This window comes from Protopterus annectens, chromosome 2.part1 (assembly GCF_019279795.1).
Source record: "Protopterus annectens isolate FY-2018-M chromosome 2.part1, PAN1.0, whole genome shotgun sequence".
NCBI classification, from domain to species: Eukaryota; Metazoa; Chordata; order Ceratodontiformes; family Protopteridae; genus Protopterus; species Protopterus annectens.
This window is the reverse complement of record NC_056729.1, coordinates 351,913,664-351,934,337: the sequence shown is the minus strand read 5'-3', so window position 1 is coordinate 351,934,337 and position 20,674 is coordinate 351,913,664. Positions and strand designations below refer to the sequence as shown.

At 36.6% G+C, this 20,674-nt stretch overlaps 1 protein-coding gene across 1 annotated transcript in view; it reads right to left on the bottom strand.

Annotated features, from left to right (window-relative positions):
• The window catches only part of FAM184B (family with sequence similarity 184 member B), a 908,731-nt gene extending 893,443 nt beyond the window's left edge, over positions 1 to 15,288 (bottom strand). Inside the window, exon 1 of the mRNA XM_044063450.1 lies at positions 14,961 to 15,288. Coding sequence (XP_043919385.1) covers positions 14,961 to 15,095 — 135 coding nt within the window. The 5' untranslated portion in view covers positions 15,096 to 15,288. The remainder of the gene's footprint in view (positions 1 to 14,960) is intronic.
• Between the last annotated feature and the right edge of the window lie 5,386 nt (positions 15,289 to 20,674).

The following is a 20,674-nucleotide window of genomic DNA, read 5'->3' as shown; positions in this document are numbered from 1 at the left end:
GCTAATAAAGGATTTTAAAGAGACCTGTGATATACAAGAATGTGGACATAAAACAGAAGAATGGGGAAGATACCACAGGCTAGCTGCATTCTCCAGGAAGGTAAAATAAGCAGAAAATGCTCCTGTGCCAGCATTTTTGTACATCCTTCTGTACTCAGTTGAACAATTATTAATTTTTTCATCCTTTATCCATAAAGTGAGTGTGGAAGATTTGGCAGTAGTTTTCAAGATTAAGATGTTGATTAGCCTTGGATTTGGTAACTACAAAAATACTTTTCCAGATGGATGGTAGCTGTCTAGAGGAGAATAAATTTTATCACACTGGACTACAAGTTAAATTTAAAATCAGAAAATTAATAAGCTTCTACCTAATGAAACATTAGACTTTTGTGTTACAGTCAGATATATCTCAGGCTACATTATTCCATCTTGGCTTCTGATCCTTATCTAATCAAAATCTCAAATTATACTTCCTACAGACATAGTACAACTGATGACAGTATCTGCAGATTTATTCTTTCTGTATTCTTTCCTGCTTTTTACCGTTCCTCATAGCTTCATGTACTGATTGCTAAGTTAATTCTTGCCACAGCCCATATAAATACTTTTGGACAATTTTGTTAAACATTTGGGATAAAATAGTCATTTTCCACAGAATGTTCTCTTCAAGCTCAAGCTTATTTCTAGTAGACTTGGATCCTCCTCAAACCTTCTCATAAAATGCCACTAGACTGCCTCACTTGTGGACCAAAGATGCAATCTTTGATCTGTCCTATGCCACACTACAAAACATTATGAAGCCTCCTCTCCTTTAACTAATTAAACTTATGTTACCTCCCCATTCATTCATCCATACCCACTAGCTGCACACTGCAATGTAAGCTACTTTAACATTTTTTCTGGCTTACATTCAAAATTTTGACTTAGTACCAATGTATTGTTCTACAAAGCAGCTATAAACAGAACACAGATACTTTATTTAAAAGGAAAGCTTATTACATATGTGGCACTGTAATGTATTGTCAGCTAAGTCGGGAGAAGTAAGGCAGTGGATGTGTAACATATGCCAGCATAGCCAGCTGGAGTTTTGTAAAGAATTATATGTCATTTGTATATCAAACTGATTTGTACATGTGCTTATGTTGAAAATTTATTTGTAAAGTTGGTTGTGTTAAAAAATGTACCAACAGTGGGTCCTGCTGGACAGAAAAAGAAATACACCTGTATGTCAGACTGTATTGTAACTATTGAAATTAATGTATTGTAACAGAGGATATCGGAAGAGAAGAGGTTAATCTCAGTTCAGCTAACTCTGAATGATAGTCAGAAATTAACTTACCTGGAAGGCCATAGAGATTGTATCTTACAATTCTGATTGGAGACAGAGACAAAATGTCTGTGAAAACAAGGACTAGGAATCCTGCTGTATTGTCCTTGGCAGTGAACTAATTGCTACCCTGGAAGGGTGGAAGTGTTGAAATGGTTTTATAGCTTCCAGATGCTATAACATATCTTAGCAAAGCTTTATCTGTGTGTATAGTAACACATATGTGAGAGATTCTGGTTCAGTTTCTAGTAACAGGGGGTAGTATGGGAACCAGAAGTCAGATGATCAGATGTATGTAATGTCATTCTGTAATCCAGCACTGAAATGATGTTTTGATACTAGATGAGGCAGACGTCTCAGAGCAGTCTGTTTTTGAAACCTGACATACAAGGATCACTCACCTACTTCATCTTGCCTTGCTTTACTAAGTAACCAGGGAGTAGCAAATCTTTAAATCAGTCAGGAAAATATAGTGAAATTAGTTACGTACTGTTTTTTTTTGTTTCTGTGTGAATCTATTAATCTGTTTTATTTTAATATTTCCTGTGAATGAAACTCTGGTGTTTATTGTAAATAGATATTTAGAATTTTCATGTTCTTTTATTATTTATTATTAAATATATTTAAACTTTTCATTGTGGCCAGTCTTTTAGAGAATATTTTAACCTTTGAGAGTACTTACATATATTTGGTGACACGTGGCCACTACTAAATGCCTTGCTGTTTGATCAACATTACCATTTGTATTAGTATTGATTTTACTCAGTATAATTGGGTACCCTTGTAAAAGCCTTAGAGTAGCTGGCTTTGGAGTGTCCTAGTGGCAGCATCTACCTTATAGTTTGGGCAGAGGGGCATAGCTAGTAAATCTGTGCCAGCCTTTCCCAAGTGTGTGTGTGTATGTGTGTGTGTGTGTGTGTGTGTGTGTGTGTGTGTGTGTGTGTGTGTGAAAATCAAATCTCAAAGAGTGTGTGTGTGTCAACTACTTGGAGCAGGGAAACAGACCACTGGTTTTACAGAGGTGGAGGACTTGGCCCAGGACACTCAGCTGACAACTCAACTCTATAGCTGTGCCAGTGGGGAGTCTTACTGGGTCCTGGAGAGAGAGAGAGAGAGAGAGAGAGAGAGAGAGAAACCAAGACCCTGAACTGAGTGAGTTCCCTGTGTGCTTTTAAGGGAAATTGTGCTTGGTGCAGACAGCTGCATCTGGAAGTACTGTGTGTATCTATCTTTGTTCCAATTGAATGTCCCTCAGTGGTATCAATGGTGACGATTTAGGGTCCTTGATTACCGACCAAGAGGAGAGACATCACAACATAGCTTACTAGTTTAATGGTCTTTTGTCAAAGATAGACTATTTTTTGACTAATGGTATACATTCTCTAATATTTACTTTTAAATATGAAGTATCTTACTTTAGAATATGTATGGATGTAGTATATGAAATACATTTCAAAATGTAATATATAAAGATTATCTCAGTCAGAAAATATACTTTTTATTGACAATAACATAAACTCTTTATGTGGATAAGTTTAACAGACTACTGAGGCTAAGCTCTCTTTGCAGCCCCACTCTGTCAGTATACACACCATCTCTAACACAACTGTAAAGCTTCTGAAGAATACAATCACAAAAATCCTCAGCTATACTTCAGGAAATTGTAAGCTCAGCAAAACCAGAATCTCACATAAGTAGCACATTAAACTGCTTCTCTCTCTCCACAGTAAAGCACATTTACATAGTCACAATAACATGGACATAATGAGAGCCCACAATAACAAATCTTGTGATACAGATGCATCAAGCCACACTTGAAAGTCTGCAGAACAAACATTCAGACTGGACAATCCCAAAAATATCCTAGGCATTTATGAATACATTGTACTTAAACTAGACACATACACATACCTTTCAGTTTCTTTGCTTAAGAAGAATTCTGGACAAAGCCAAAAATAATGGGGGGTACAAAGGCCCAAAATCTGGGACAAGTTTTAAATATTACTCTAATTCACTTAAAAGTTTACTATAACAAGAGGTTTTGCATCAACATGCATTTAATGTACAATAAGAAGTAGAAAACTCTAATATCTAGTATAACTGTCTGTAATTCTTACATTTTTAATATCAGAAAATCTAAATTGTTGTAAGGGACACAGCAAAAATATTACAAAATCAGGCACATTTGAGAGGTCTGCATATACCTCACTGGACTTTGCAAGGAGTCTTTGACAAGTGTTAGGCCTGGCTGAGGCCAAAAATTATTGGCATCATAACTAGCTTTAAAAGAACTAAAGATAATTGTAACATGGCCAGTTTTCATGTTGGACTGAAAGATCTAATGATGCCTTCCCTCTTGGATATGCAACAGTATATGGTGGGATTATCAAATGCCCCAGTGAGCATGGGAATACACATCTACTTAGCAAAATCTTCCCATCATCTTGTACTGCAAATACATAGCAAGATAAAATTGCATCATTCTTTTAGTAGCTAATGGCATGACAATGCAATTAATTTGTAGTGCATTGCCTACCTGTGACCAAAATTAGGGAATTCTCACTAGGATGAAAATGAATAAATGTAATTATAGTGTAATCATCATTCACAGAAATATAAGGAGCTCATCTGTCTCAGACATGCTACAGGATATAAGTGGGATTACCAAACATCATAACAAGTATGGGAAAATACATCTGCTTAGCAAAATATTTCTATTACCTATAATGGAGGCAGTGTGCCAACATGCAAAGTTGACATTCTTTCAGTGGTTAGGGTCACAGTGTCATAGAAGGGGAGCTAATGCATATCAGGCACAAGCAGCTGAATGCTTTATACATGATGGGCATCACCTCTCTCTATGGAAAGCACAGGCACCAAACAAGAAATCTCCTATCCTCAAGTTGTCCTTCTGTAGATCTTTAAATTCAATAAAAGATGAGAAAATGCAATAGACACCCCCATAAAAATGGAGGTGAAGAGGACTTTGCTAAATGCAGAACTCTCAACAAAAAATGGGAAATTTAGAAGTTTTTCCCTGTTTGGAAATTACTATTATACAATGACTGGTCATTAATATTCCAAAATGTGCATGCTGATTAGCCAGCCCAAGCAGCGTGCCCATTGTAAATCCCAGAATATACCAACAGAAAAAGATCCACCCGGACTTCTTTCCATTTGTATATTCTATAACTTTTTTTTATATAAAAATAAATAATGTAAAGTCCAGACTCCAGACATACCAGAGAGGCAGCATAGAGGAAATACAAAGAAAATCAGGTACATTATTTAAAACTAAAGACACGTACCTGATTTTCTTTGCATTTTCTCCATTCTGTCTCTCTCCTACCCCTAAAGTAGCCCAAACTTTTTTTTTTAAGAAAAAGAAAAAAGAAAAAAAAAAACGGAGCAACTGAGACTTTCTTTTCTCCATTGCTCCCTTTTCAAAGCATTGATGTACCGGGTATGCGTGGGAATGCAAGTCCCATACACATGCACAGTACATCAAAACAAGGCAGCAATAAACCATCAGCCACAGAAGGGCAGTACGGTGCCATTATACAAAGGCATTATTTAAGAAAAGTACGTATTTTTTTCTTAAATAATGTCATTGTATAATAGCAATAACTGACTCCGTGATTGTGGTATATTGAAATTTACCCATGGTTGGCTTTATTTAATCACTCAGGCTTCACCCTCGTGTTCAAACCATGCCAACCATGGGTAAATCTTCAATATACCACACCACATCATTGGTTATTGCTCAAATATATGTACCACTGTTGATACCTAATTTCAGTATCCAAAATGCAATAAAATACGTTTTAGGGTATACCATCTTTAATTAGTGTAGATCCTAAGAGATGAGTGGGAGTGTCTCAATATTTGTAAAAGAATCCCTAAAAGCTAGAAGCTGAGGAAACATCCCAGAATTGAACTTGTTCATACAATAATAACTATCAGTTGTCGTGAATATAATATTATGAGAACCTGCCATACACCATTAATGCCCCCACAAAGCATAATAATTTCCTGATTATACTCTAGGATATAAACATTAATGAAAATTAAATTATTATGGAAGATTTTTAACTATTCATGCAATGACAACATCAAGTAATTATGCCCAAATATTAATTTACTATATTAATCAAACTATTCAAAATTAACAATATTAAATCTAACTATAAGTGGCAACTTCTTAGATATCATGCTAATAAATCTGCTGCACCCTCATCATTATACCCACTGTGACTAATACACATCACAATCCTATCACTATCAACCTCAGGACCTGTCAGTTAGTATAAGGGATAGAGGGTTTGAGTTGTTTCCTGCAGTCAAAGGTACAGGCTTGGACTCCTTCTACGTCCATTTGTCTGCTGTAAAACTCTGAGCAAGTTACTTGACCAAATAGTGCCCCTGGACCACCCCTATAAAGGGACTCTGTGTCCAGTGGACTTATCTCATTGTATAAAAATAAAGAAGGTAAAATCAAACACATGAATTAATATATCTTCCTCACTAGATTTTAGGAACAGAAAACATGACACAGTAAATTGTATACTTACAAAACAGGCTTGATACAATCCTAAATAAATAAAACAAATCTGGTCAGGATACTATAAATCTATATATTATTAACTACTACATGTATATAGTCTGGTAAGGTATAAATATGCAGATAAATTAAAAAAATTGATTAAATAAAATTATTAAATTATGTAATACAAAAAGAGGTATCACTTAGCTTTAAAAAATACCCTAGCTGTAAAGTAGAATCAAGATTAAAGTGCATAAACAATTCACTTATTAAAGGGCCACTTTTGCCCAAAATAAAAAAAAACATAGTTTTATATTATCTTGATATTCTATTACAATAATATCATTGTGGTACTGTAAGTAGTCATTAATTATTGTTTAATTTATTTTAACCCAAAATGACTTGATCAAAGTAGATATACTGGTACTCTTTTGTTTTTTTTGTCTAAGCTTTATCTTTTCTGCAATGCAGTCTTTGCCCTTAGAAGACAAGATAAATTGTAATGCTCTACCTTCTCATGCAAGATCTTCCTTGCATTTCCTTAGAGTGGCATTACTCAAAATTAGTCCTTACTTCAAATGAAAACTGCAACATCTAGTATAATTAGCCTTATCCCAGAGTTATTCTTCCTCCATGTAGTGTCACCTACACGTAGTATGGTGCCCAGACACCATTCAGCACCTTTCCATTTCTTCATTTGCATTTTCATGTTGTGACCACTGTTGACGGGCCCACCATTTTTGTCCATTCAAATCTCACATTGGTTTAGGAAGCAACTTGTCTTAGGCTGCATGACCTATGTACTACCTGTCTGGCAGTTAGTGTAGAGCAATAAGTCTATGAGCTGCTTCTGGCAGTCTTGGGCTTGTTCACCCCAGTCTTTATTTGCCTTCTGTACGATTCTGAGCAATCACTTAATCAGACAGTGCTCCAGGGTTGCCTCTGAAAAGGGACATTTGTGTTTATTGAGTTTACCTGATTAACAAATAACTACAATAAGCAGTTGATAGACCTAACAATTTCTATAGTCCTTAATGTTAGCATTGACTACAGTTTTACACTGTGTCTTGCTGAGGTCAGTAAACTGCTATAAAATGCATACATTAACAGGTAAAGTGAAACTCTTTTCTAAATAGTCAATTTTAGCATAAAACTTTGGATGAAGAGCATGTTTAAATTCTGCAACAATAACAAGCCGCAAATGAACAGAGATGCAAAACTAAACTATCACATCAGACAGCTCAAGAAGAATATGGAGGAAGATCCAGCGATTGTTTAAGGACTACAGATCTGACTACTTAAATAAATTCTGTTATTTATGTGGTTGATTTTGAAAAAGTTTTAAAAGTACTGTGAAGCAGTAGTTATCAGTTAGAACATATCAGGGTCATTCAGTGAAACAAAACAAAAAATAAAACATATTCCACAACTTAAAAAGCCAGCACTTATGGCATACAACAATAAATCCCTAATTACAACCCAAGTGTCACAAGTGAAACAAGTGGCAAGGAAGGTAGGTAGGCCCATCTTGTGAAGAAGGGGTGGAGCTGGATGCAACCATTGTTATTATCCCTTGGAGGAGGGGCAGTGACACAGAATAACAGGCTAGGGGTGACCATTAGGCTCAACATGCCTCTGACGGGTGCTAGCCTTCACAGTATACAGATGCATGTGTGTGCAACTGTGGGCCACCATGGAGATGCAATTTGCACACACATACCCACCAAGGTTGAGGGGGTTAATGAATCCAAATTCTCTCATTGCTGGGATGCCGGCATGAGCACAGAGCCCGTTCATGGATGTCATGGTGATGTGACCCCATGGACATCCTTGCCTCAGCTCTGAGTGGGACTCTAGAGTAATGGAATGAATGGCCATTGCCTGGTTGAAGAGGTGATGACTGGCAGACACAAGGACAACATTCACCTACAAAAAAACTCCCGAGCTCAAAAAGCCATTGTCTCATGACATTGTTACTCTGTCTAGATAAAGAAACAATTCATCCTTCATTGTGAGTACTACATATGATATAATAAAAGGCTGCATTGTGGGAGAAAAGCAAGGCTAAAGGCTCTGAAAAACAAAATCATGTTAGTACATTAGGCTTATGATAGTCATTAAGAAAGACTTAGCATAGAAAAAGAAATTTTAATTCATTATTATAACACAAAATGTCAAGATATGATGAAATTAACTTTTTTATTTCAATGTGAAACATGCTTTTAAAATTACTAAACAGAGTGTTTGTAACATTCATCCAGTGATAAACTGGTTTGTGTTCTTTGTTATGTTTTATCACACTGTAATAGATCTCTTCTACATCACATACAAATGAGTATTTAAATTATATTTTTTGAAAAGCAAGGAGTCATTTAGTTACGGTGAATCATTCTTAGCTGGTCTCTATTAATGTTAATATTATTTAATGTTTTACTCTGGACACACTGTAAAGGGCTGCAAATTCCCAAAGGCTCAGTAAGATTCTTGTCCTAGAGTAAGGGAGAGAAAGCCACTGTAATGAAAGCATACAGCAAAACAGTGTTGATTTCAGAGACACTCATTAGATTTAAGACCCCAGTGCGAGAAAAGAATGAAAGGCTACAAACCACCTTATCATGTGAGTTCTTTGCAGTGCCAGAAACTTAAAATGTATGTAAAGGCTGATTTGCTGTGAGAAATAAAGAGAATTCCTAAATGCAATAATTATGTGTAATCCATATCTAACATGTTGGGCATTGAAGAAGCTCAGTAACACAGAAATGCCACAGGAATGGATTAACAGTTAAGTCATATTGTATATTATGCAGTGTACAGATCATTTTGTAGGGATGAAAATACACCTATCAAGGGAATTCTTGTGTTTAAAGCCAAGTCTTTTTTGTATACACAGGAAAACTGAAAATAAAAATATGACTACAACGAGTTACTAATAAAAATGGAGAGATCTCATTACTGCCAAAAATAAAATAAAAAAAAAAAAATCAAGCTTCATGAGACATGTCAGCATACCTCCTAGTTTCCTATACAGAATCAAGATAAAACTTAAAGCACAATTGCATTCACCAAGAAATATTAATATATGGACACATTCCTGATCTACTGGGACAGGGTGAAATAGTGGTATCAACTGCACAAAGTGAAGAAGGGGGTCACATCAGACTCAAACAGATTTAGACATCAGTTTAATCAATATTCTTAGTAAAATCGTGCAGCCAAGACAGGACCTACACAAAAGGACAGGAAGAATATATATATGTTTATATATATATATATATATATATATATATATAATATATGTTATACTTTTTGTAAAACATATATATTATTGTATAATAAATATATATATATATATATATATATATATATATATATATATGTTATACTTTTGTAAAATATATATATTATTCTATAATATATATATATATATATATATATATATATAGATATATATATATATATACACAGATATATATATATATATATATATATATATATATATACATATATATATGTATGTATGTATATATATATATATATATATATATATATATATATATATATATATATATATATATATATATATATATACTCTAGTAGATCAAATTGCCAGAAAGACAAAATGTAAATTATCAAGACGATAAGACCGGAACTGTTGTAAGAATAAATGTTTAACATGCCGAACGTAAGAAGAACAGAAAGCTACTGCATATGTCAAACAGTAGTTGAACTTCTGAATGGAGATTGCGGAGCATTCAGAAAAAACAGCTGCATTTAAAGACATATTTTAACACAAAAATGTAAGTTAAACAATTCTGTATGTAAGGGTCAGTAACTGTATCCTTTTACCCACTGTAGTGCGATCTTAAAATTGGTATATATAATATGCAGGATATATGGGGGGTGCATGGGAGCAAAAACATTGAAAAATTACATTTCTATGTTAAAATATGTCTTTAAATGGAGTAGGTGTTTTTTGAGAATGGTCCGCGATCTCTATGCACAAGTTAGGGTGCTGTTTGACATGTGCAGTAGATTTTCATTATTCCCAACTTTGGCTTGGTAAACATTCATTCTTACAGTATATATATATATATATATATATATATATATATATATATATATATATATGTGTGTGTGTGTGTGTGTGTGTGTGTGTATATACATTATATATAATACTTATGTGTGGCAACCCCTAATTTAGTAGACTGTCATTAACAGTGACATTTGTTTTGCTGACAGAATTTGTCCAACTAAATAGGTAGTCGAAGATTGACAGTTCCCTGGGGTTGAGGAATATGCCCTCTCCCTGGGATTGTATAATCTCAGAGTTAATATATATAAAATTAGCATGGGGTGTGGGGGGGTGGCTTTTCCCATGAAAAAAAAAAAAAAAAAAACAATGTTTCATTTCAAAACTTTTCCCACCTTTAATGTGACTTATAACCTGTACAATTCAATTGAAAATCAAACAAATCTTCTGGGGGAAAAAATATAAAAAAATAAAAAACGTAGAATATGCTGGTTGCATAAGTGTGCACACCCTTAAACTAATACTTTGTTGTGTGTGCGCACCCTTAAACTAATACTTTGTTGAAGCACCCTTTGATTTAATTACAGCATTCAGTCTTCCTGTGTAGGAGTCTGTAAGCATGGTACATCTTGACTTGACAATATGTATATATAAAATTATAAAGATGTGGGTCATATGTGATGCTGATGTTTTGCAAAGCATCTTGCACTTCCAGGGTCGCTTAAACATTATTTTTAGCCAGATCCTTGAACAGAGTACTCGCTTGAACAATATTCTGAATATAGCTCCCCTTTATTGGTTTTGGATTTATATTAAGTTATAGTTTGTGGTCCATTAACGGAACATTCAGCCTGTCCATCTAGTCCATTAGTATTTTTATATATTTTCTGTACTACAATTTGTCCTATTTCTTCGGTAACTACAGAAACAAAGCATTTTGTTTGATTGCTTGTTCTATTACAGATGAAGAATGTGCTACGACATCGTTTTTTTTTTTTTATGCATGTTCTGTTTTTTAATTTGTTCATGTGCATCTGTTATACAGTGCAAGTTTTTGCATTAATAGCACTAAAAGCGATGGTGGTGCAGCAGTAGCATTGTCGCCTCACAGCAAGAGGTTCTCCCGTTCGTTTCTAGGCTGGAACACCTTCTCTGTGGAGTCTGCATGTCCTCCCCATGGTCAAGTAGCATTCGAAAGACATGCGTGAATGGGTGTGCCTTCGATGAAGTTTGGGCATCGAGCTGGCACCTCGGCACCGTAAAAATCTACTGCCAGTCATGAGCAGACAGGAGTTCCGCTGTGGTGACCCCTAACCGGGAAAAGCCAAAAGATATACAGAACCAACTGATATTGCCAACATCCTAGCAGATAGGTTCAGTGCTAACTTTACCCCCTCTCACCCCCTAGAGGGCTCATCTCTATACCGGAAGAATGCAAAGTTCCTATAATCACGGCTGCACAGGTAAAAAACACACTCTGCAAAGCCAAGAACACAGCATCCATGGGACCTGACAATATCCCAGGCTGCGTTCTACATGAACTACAGAATGAACTGGCACCCTACCTAAGTACTATGTTCAATCATAGCCTCACCTAAGGCTTTGTACCCACTGAATGGCGCACCGCGACGGTTATCCCACTCCACAAAGGGGGACCCACGATGGACCCCAGGAACTACCGCCCCATTAGCCTGACGAGCCTGGTCTGCAAGGCCATGGAACATATCATCATGGAACTCATTAATAAAGACATTGGTAATCTCCAAACTCTGGACCCTACCCAGTTTGGATTTGTAAAAGGCAGATCATGTCTCCTAAACCTGATTGACTTCTTTGAAGCAGTCACCAAAGCCATAGATGAGGGTAAAATGGTTCACACAGCTTATCTAGATCTCGCCAAGTCTTTCAACACCATCCCCCACTCTGGAATTATAGATTACTAAACTAGGTATAAATCCCTATGTCACAAGATGGGTTGCCAACTGGCTCAAGGATAGAACCCACACTGTGAAAGTAGCGGATTCCAAATCCGACATCAGACCAGTCACAAGTGGAGTACCACAGGGTTCAGTCCTGGGTCCTCTCCTGTTTGGTATCTACTTCTCTGAAGTGCAGGCCAACACAGAAGGTCTTTGTCTAACAAAGTTTGCAGATGACTGCAAACTAGGAGCCATAATCAAAACTCCTAACGATGTGGACAAACTACAAAAGGGCCTCACTGAGACAGATACCTGGTATCAAAGCCATAGCCTGAAGCTCAATGCCAAAAAGTGTATTGTCATCCCCTTTGGTAAAAACTCTGTACCCATGAACTACCACATAGCTCGTAGTCTACTTAATGCCGAAAATGTGATAAGAGACCTTGGGACACAGGTGGACAGTAGTCTCTCCTTTGATAATCACATCGCCACAGTGGTCAGGAAATCCTTCTACGTGGCTCATCTCATCACAAAAGGATTCTCATCCAGAAAAAAAGAGGTCATTGTTCCCCTCTACTCATCACTCATTAGACCCATTATAGAGTACAACGCCCTTTTTGGTATGTACCTCACAAGACATCTACAACAACTGGAAAGACCACAGAAATACCTCACAAAGAGGATTACTGGCCTCAAACAGATGCCCTATGCAGACCGTCTCAAAAAACTACAGCTTTACTCCCATCACATATCGCCTACTCAGGGGCGATCTCTGCCTAACATACAAAGCTATGTCAAACCCAGAGCTGTTGGACATGCTCCACTTAAAGAAATCCCAATCCCTCCGAGCTACACGCTCTAGGGACCTAAACCTTGTCACCACAATAAACAGAACATGCTGGAGGGATAGATTCCTGTCCCAGAGACTTCCCATACTCTAGAACAAACTACCTATCTATGTCAAACAGAGCTCCTCATTAGCACTCTTCCAGAAAAATCTTGATGATTGGATGGGAAATTCACCCCAGGGATCACTTCTGTGGCTCTGCTCGACAGGGGCACAGGAAAATAAATTTCTTGGGTGGCGAAAGCCAGGGTACATTTTTTGGCTAGGCTTGTATGGGCCCCAGGGCCGATAGCCTAGTACCTACCTATGAACCTATAAGAAGACTTTGAAAAATACTATTCTTTTTAGTACTGCTTGGAATGTGATGGTATATGGTTATTTAATGCTAACATGAACTGCCTTTTCATTGTGTGGCTTCAGCTACTTCCTTCAGGAGTATAAGTGAAAACAATCTGACATCTTGCTAAAAGAAGGAAAGAAAACCGTATACCATTATCTTTCTCTAGCAGGCTGTGTTATACTGGTTGCTTTGGGGGGTTTCTAGGTATATTTGTGCACTTTAATGTTTTTCTGTTCTGCATTTCTGGGTTTTTGTGATTATATTGTATTCAATATGCTCAGAACAGCATATACATATACAGGATGAAGATCCTTGTGCTTTGTTGTCAGAAAATGAGCAACACAGTTCTCCACAATTCCCCATGACTGAATGGTAACAAGATGGGAGGTGTACTTCATCACAGTACCTAATCTCTCTAGTCCACTGATCTCCACTTGTGGGTTAGTTGTCACTCTAAGTCCTCATTGCCTTAAGAAGCAAAAGGAATTTAACAAAGCCATGACACTCACAAACCAGCTTTGTGTTATTCTCTGATGTAGCTCCTCCAGGCAACAGAGGATATGCTGATGTTTTCGGGTGTTGTCTGAGGTCGGTTTTCAGCAGCTGGTTGCTGCTTTTATGTAAAAAGTATACATTCCATTTTAAAGTGATTTCCTTTGTAAATGGAGAATATATCATCCCTGGTGCAGGTGAGCAGAGCTGCTGCTGCAAAATGAAACATTTTATAACTTTGCTATGAATACAGATAAATCAATACTGGCTTTGATGTGCTTTTCGGCATTTAGAACTGATTACTTCATAGGTTCCTAGATGTTTACTAGGCTGTCAGTCAAGTAGACTACAAGGAACTTAGCCACTGCGATTCTTACTACTTGATTCCCCTAACCACAGAAGTCTGAGAATCTAAACAGGAGTGGATTTATGGATCGTAATCCACTTGCCCAAAGCAGAGTTTTAATAAGACAACAGGAAAAAGAGGAAACATTTCAGAACTGAAGTTGATTACTGATATTGTGATCTATTTTATTATGTTTCATATAACTGTTTTTTACAAGCTATACTTAATTACTCCTTTCATTTAATATGACAGGGTAACTTGGAATTGTCTCAAAGTGTGTGCGTGTGTGTGTGTGTGTGTGTGTGTGTGTGTGTGTGTGTGTGTGTGTGTGTGTGTGTGTGTGTGATTCCACATTTCCTGCAGAGGATATATGCCTCTTTCAGGACTGACTCTTGAATTTCTTTCAGTCGATGCTTGTTTGGCTAGTCTTCAGTTCCCTTTGAGTCTGAACAGGATAGAGCAAGTACTGGCATAAACAGATAGAAATTACATTGTGAGACACTTCTAAATATACAACATTTGTAGTTAACAGTGGACTCATATTTATGCTACACTGATTGGATGCAAGTTTGCCATTACAGACATTTCTTTCAATCTACCCTGATACTTCAGTTTTCCAAGAGTATGCAAGATTCAAGTATACCTCATCTTAACTTCCTTGGTAAAACCATTTTTAAACATTGCATTTATCCATATATTGTGTTTTCATTGAGATTTAAATTGTGTGCATTACAAATATATTATCTTTACATATGCCTGTGAAGTTTTGTACATGTAGTACTTTTTGTATCAAGAGCTACAACACAAAGGGTGACATCTCAGATCTAGATACAGTATTCCATATGTGAATAGCATTGCCAGGTATGCTAAACATTTCCATCTTTATACACCCAGAATTAAGAGCTAAGACTCTGCACCTATCTATATACATACAGTCCGATGCATGAAAGCTTGTCTGAAGAGGTCTTTTTAAACATCGGTTAAGACTATGAAGTTTCAGTATTTATATTACTATTACACATGGCTTATAAAAGAGCAAGTGCTGTTAAGTGTAAAGAATGGTGAAGCATTTACAGAGTGCTCATGACTCATCAGGCTCTACTCTAGATGACTTACCTTAGTTAACTGTGCAATCTTCTTACACATTTTCATGTGTAGTTCCTGGTCATAGTCCTGTGTGGAGATATACTGATCTGCCTTAAGTCCATTGCAGTTCCCTGTGTGTTGTGTTCTGTTCACCCCTGAAGCCATAATGCAATTTTCAATAAGTTACAGCAGATACTATACCCTAGATAACAACATTAACACTAAAACAATATTCCCTGCCATCCAGCAGAACTGAATGTAATTTCTAGGTCTTGCAGACATTCATATCCTTTATCAATGCAAGCAGAGCAGTCAGTGAAAAAGCACATGTTTAGTTCTTGCAGTTATATTCCTCAGTCTGAAGAGGTAATTGCCTTTTTGACACAGGATCACACCAGTAGTTAGATGCGATACATTCCAGAACTGACACTGATCTGTCAATGAAGTTGATGTTGGAAGTTTTCATGACACTAGTTAGGAGGGTGTAATGTTACCAAAGGAATAAAAATGTCCGCCCCTCCCACTTCCTTCCCCCATACATGTATGCTATACACACTGCTCAGTAGTAACCAAATGAACAGTATTTGACACATGCTGTGCATACACAGCATTGACATTAACCCATGTAAACTCATGAAATTAGTCAGAGGTTTATAAACAGTGATGTCATGTTACAGATAGCATGACATTGTTAAGTAATTTATTTATCACAAATAAAATACGTGCAAAACTGCACTACAGAATAAACTGAAGCAGCAGTGCATGTTATTTTAAAAAGCTTACTAGCAGTTAGAACATAATATTTAGCATTGCTTGCTATTTCCATTTATAGTGTGCAATCAGTAGACAAAGACTTCATCATTGAAAAAATGCATTCTTACTCATAGGTTCATAATGGCCCTGGATCCTTTACAAGCCTAACCCATAGGATTCTTAAACATGTTAGTATTAAAACATAAATGAAACCATTTCAAATAAAATGGCATAGCCAATACTTCACAGACAAAGTTGCAGTATATACTTATCTCCATGTAACTGCTGCCATCCTGTGGTTTTGTCGCATGCAAACCATGAATATTTTTGTTTGTCTGAGGAGATTCCAGTTTACACTACAGTTGTGGACATACATATTGGAGGCCTTCTCCACTCCTGGTGTACTGGAACACTGACTGGGGAGCACTGCTGGTTGTTATTTTCCCTTTAATCAAATCTCAAGTAATCACAGTCAAAAGTTCTAAAGTTGGTGTTATTAGCATGTTGGCAATGAGTTGTCATAGATGCGGAGTTTAGGTTTTGGTTCTGGGAGATGGAGAAGAGGGAAAAAGTGTCTTTCCCTTTTCTCTATGTTTGCAAGATCTCAAAGCTAATGTATACAGAGGTTAAGGATAAAAGGGGAATTTGCCTCCTGCAATAAAAAAGATTACTTTGAGACATATGGACAAGCTCTGTGCTTTGCTTGCTTTACTTTGTAATAGAGTGTTTTGGACAATGTTTGGCAGTGAATAATCCCATCTAAGCTAAGCAAGATTGGATTAATCATAGTAAACCCAACTGAATATCATCAAATAGCAGTTATCCCAAGTGGACAATTCCCTTTTGCCATCCACCTTTTCAGACAGAGTGAACTTAGTCAGTAAGGGATGTCTCTGGTGACACAGATGGATAACTCCCTAACAGCCGAGACAACCCAGGCAAGCTTAGCAGTTTGAGCAAAGGAATAAGTGGCAGGAAGGATAGGCATGTTTATTCTGGAGAAGAAGGGATATGCTGAAGCATCAATCAATGGGCGTGGGTACAGGCCAGAATCTTTTGATATAATAATGGACTAAGGACAGAGGAGGTGAGTTGGATGGACCTGCCCTATGACTGGTGCTAAGCCTATGCTTGACACAGTCCACTCACTCTCACCCAGCCTACATATGTCAGCATTGGCACGCAGGGAGGGGGAATAGGCCAAATACAAATCCATTACACAGATGGATGACTTGATAGCCTCTCTAGCAGCTCATCCCACTGCCTGGCAGAGAACCTAATCTAGTAGAGTATGTCTTAGGACAGGAGATCTTACTTAAGGGAGATCCTCTTGGCATATAAAACAGCAGGGGTCTACCAGGAAGGGACTTGCAGGAGGGGGTACTATTAAGCTGGTAGAGGTGGCTTGATGATCATGTGGTGGAGAAAAATAAAATACTGCAAAAATGTAGACAGTAGTAGACATCTCCACCTGTTTGTTTATTTACTGCTTTATTGTCATTCTTGACATCAACAGAATTACAAAAATGTGTACTAGGGCATAAGCAAAATGTCTCCCTACATTTAGTCTTATAACATGATGAGTTATTTAATGGACTCTGAATATTTTAAGTACCACAGAAGTTGGCTGCAGTAATAAAAAGTGTAAAAAATCAAAACTTGCAAAGGCAGCACCACATTTTAAAATTCAGCATTTTCACTGTAGTCTTTTAAAGTGCTGTGCTTCTCAAAACTAAGAATATAAAATGCTCACATTTTCAGCAAGTGGCTAACAGGAGGTTACTTAATTTGGTGTGTGATGTCCCTGCTCTGGTACAGTGATCAAGGATCCTCAGTCCTCACCACTGACACCGGTGGGAAACATTCACTGTGAGAAAAACAGACACACACACAATATTTTCAGATGCAGCTCTCTGCATCAAGTACAGTTTCCCTTAAGAGCACACAGGGAATGCACACTCTAGTCCTGGGGATGAGCTTTTTCTCCAGGCTCCAAATAAGTCTCCCCACTGACCACTATAGAGCTGAGTCCTTAGCTCAGTGTTCCAAACCAAGTCCTTCACCACTGTCTCTGTGAAATCAGTGCTCTCAGTGTCTCTGTTCAAAGTAGCTGTCACACACACTCTGAGATTTGATTTTCACACAAACACACCTACCTGGGAAAGTTTGACATGCTTTACCCATTTCACCATCTCCACCCAGACTATAAGGTAGATTCACTACCACCAGGACACCCGAAGCAAGCTACTTTAAGGCTCTTACAAGGGTACTATCAACCAAGAAGGCAGCCAAGGTGAACTCCAAACTACACTTTATTATTAAAAACACTTCCAGCAGTTAAGCGCTTTCATCCCTAATGGGACTTTATCAGAACTACTGTGCATGTAAATTACTACACTTAAATACACTAATAAAGTCACATGACACTTCAATTAATTAAGAATTTAAAGTAAAATGAGCTTTAAAATATAAACACTGAAAATCACAATTTTAAAGAACATAATATCATAAATGTTAAAAAATAAATATATAAAAAATAAATGTATATCTACATTCCAAACTTTTAAATTTGAGTACTGGAACAACAGAACAGGCTTCATTTAAACCAGGAGCAACTTATGCATTCAGACTAAGCTAGCTGCCACATAAGTTCTCTAGCTAGCAGGTGGTTCTCTATAACCCTACCCCTCACATCTCTTTGTAACTGCTCCACTTTCGTATATCTAAAAAAATGGGAAGGGAAATCCTTAATATGTATATAGAGTACATTAGACTATTTACCCTTTTCTGATATCCCTTTCATGTTCATAGATTCTATCCTTCATCTTTCTAATAGTTTTACTAATATAAAAAGCAGGGCACAACTGGCACCATTCTGCATAAATAGCCAAGTTAGTTTCACAACTATACCATCCCTTAACTCCAACCAACTGTCCATTCAAGGAATAACATTTTTTGATTTTATGCTTCTGCAGTTAATATTATCCCTTTTGCTTCTATGATTCTACTAGGAAGAAAGCAATTTTGATCTAATTTTATCACATTTGGGATGTAAAATTAATGTGCCGCTTTCAAGAAATGAAAACATATATCAAAATATCTGCAGGAATATAGTCATGATTAAAATAATGATCTTGGATACGTGCTCAGATGGGTAACACTGAAAAACAAAAGCAATATAAGGACATTTTGCCAAATTTGAAGTAAAATTGTGGAAAAGTAATGGATCACATTAAAGGACAAAAATAAATGGTAAAACAGCTTTGGAAAGCACAAAAAACATACTTAATTCAAGAAAAACAAAAACATCAAGAAGCAATAGAGAAAAGAAGGAAGTAAATGTAAATAAAGTTGCAAAATTAGGAATTCAGCCTTGATGATATATATACAAATGACCCCTTAAAGGGAACAGATATTCTTAAATTCCAGTGGGTACAGTTACCTTAATGAATCCATGCTTTTTCATGGAGAAATTCCATATGGGTTTCTGTTTCTGCCAGTTATCTATCAATGTCTATAAAACTTTCTTGAAGGTACCTGATCTTTACAGTAATGCCTTTTAGCACAGCCTTGAGAACCGGGTATTAAAACTTGGCAAAGCTATGTTTTTTAAACAAGAAATATCTTTATTAAATTATCACATATGACATGGGCAATCTTACATTTATATAAATGAAAACAAACCATCCTGACCCAATTCTAGTTGCAGACATTATACATTGCAAATCACATTGACACAATTGTAATTGCAAACATTATACATCACTAATAATCTATCCAGCCATTGTCAGTCAGACATTAAATAGCTCAATCAAATCCTGCCAATCATTAAATCTTGTTTATCCTCTGCATGTATTGTTCTCACAATGCCCATTTATCCTATGTAATTTGCTCCCACCCTTTTCTAAAGATCCCAATTCCAGTTGTTTTATCTCTGTTGCTATATTTTATACTTCTTGTAAAGTTGGTTTAGACATTGATTTCCATTTTCTAGTAAACTGCTTTTTTTTGTCATCCACAATAATTAGATGGAGCACGGACGTACTGTGTCTAGGCAATTCCGATTCTGTATCATAGCTCAAAAAATAATTTTGTTAATTACCAATTTGCTCATCCAGTATCTCTGACAAAGCAGTCTGCAGGGAATCTTCAAAGTCTGCCAACTCATTACACACCCAGAAAATATGTTCCCAGTTACCTCTTTCTTCCCCATCACACCACCACCATTTGCTGTCTAACTGAAGAAAAATTCTTTGAAGTCTACTTGGGATATAAAATACCTATGTAAACACTTCCAAGCAAAGATCCTAAATCTCCTAGACTTTGTTGTATATTTGGGAGACATACATATATCCGCCCATTGTTTCTTTGTGTATCGCTTATCCAATCTCTCTTCCCAATCCTTTCTAACCTCCTCTGATTGATTCTTATAGTTATCATGTAATATTTTATATGCTCTACTAATTATTCCTGTTTTAATGAAAGCTTCTGTTTTAGATTATACTAAAAACTCTACCAGTGCTGGTCTTTCATTTAGGACCCCCCATTTCTTTCTCTTTGTCTATACTCTGATATCAGTCCTTGACAGGGAAGGCAATCTGTAACTTGCAGTTCAAATAAATTATTGGCATCTTCCCATTCAATTACCTTTCTCTAGTTATTTGCTCCCAATACCTTGGTCCCTTTGCCAGTTTTCTCCAATAAACTATGCCCCCTCTTGGCTATTGTCTGTATCCCTAATTGCAATCATTCCTATTGGCAGAATCTCCTTTCTCCATTCCCGTGTTGGCTTAGTTCTTAGACTACTTTCTGCTACTTTATGACTATAATATTCTGTATGATTATTGTTATTCTCCTTAAATCTCTGCATCCAAAATATCAGTCTTTCCTTGTTTCCTGAGCTTCTTCCCTGTTTCATCATCATCCCTTTCCACTTTAAATTATAATTTTCTGCTTGTGCTATGTATAGGAGCCTTAACCGTGTTGCTCGG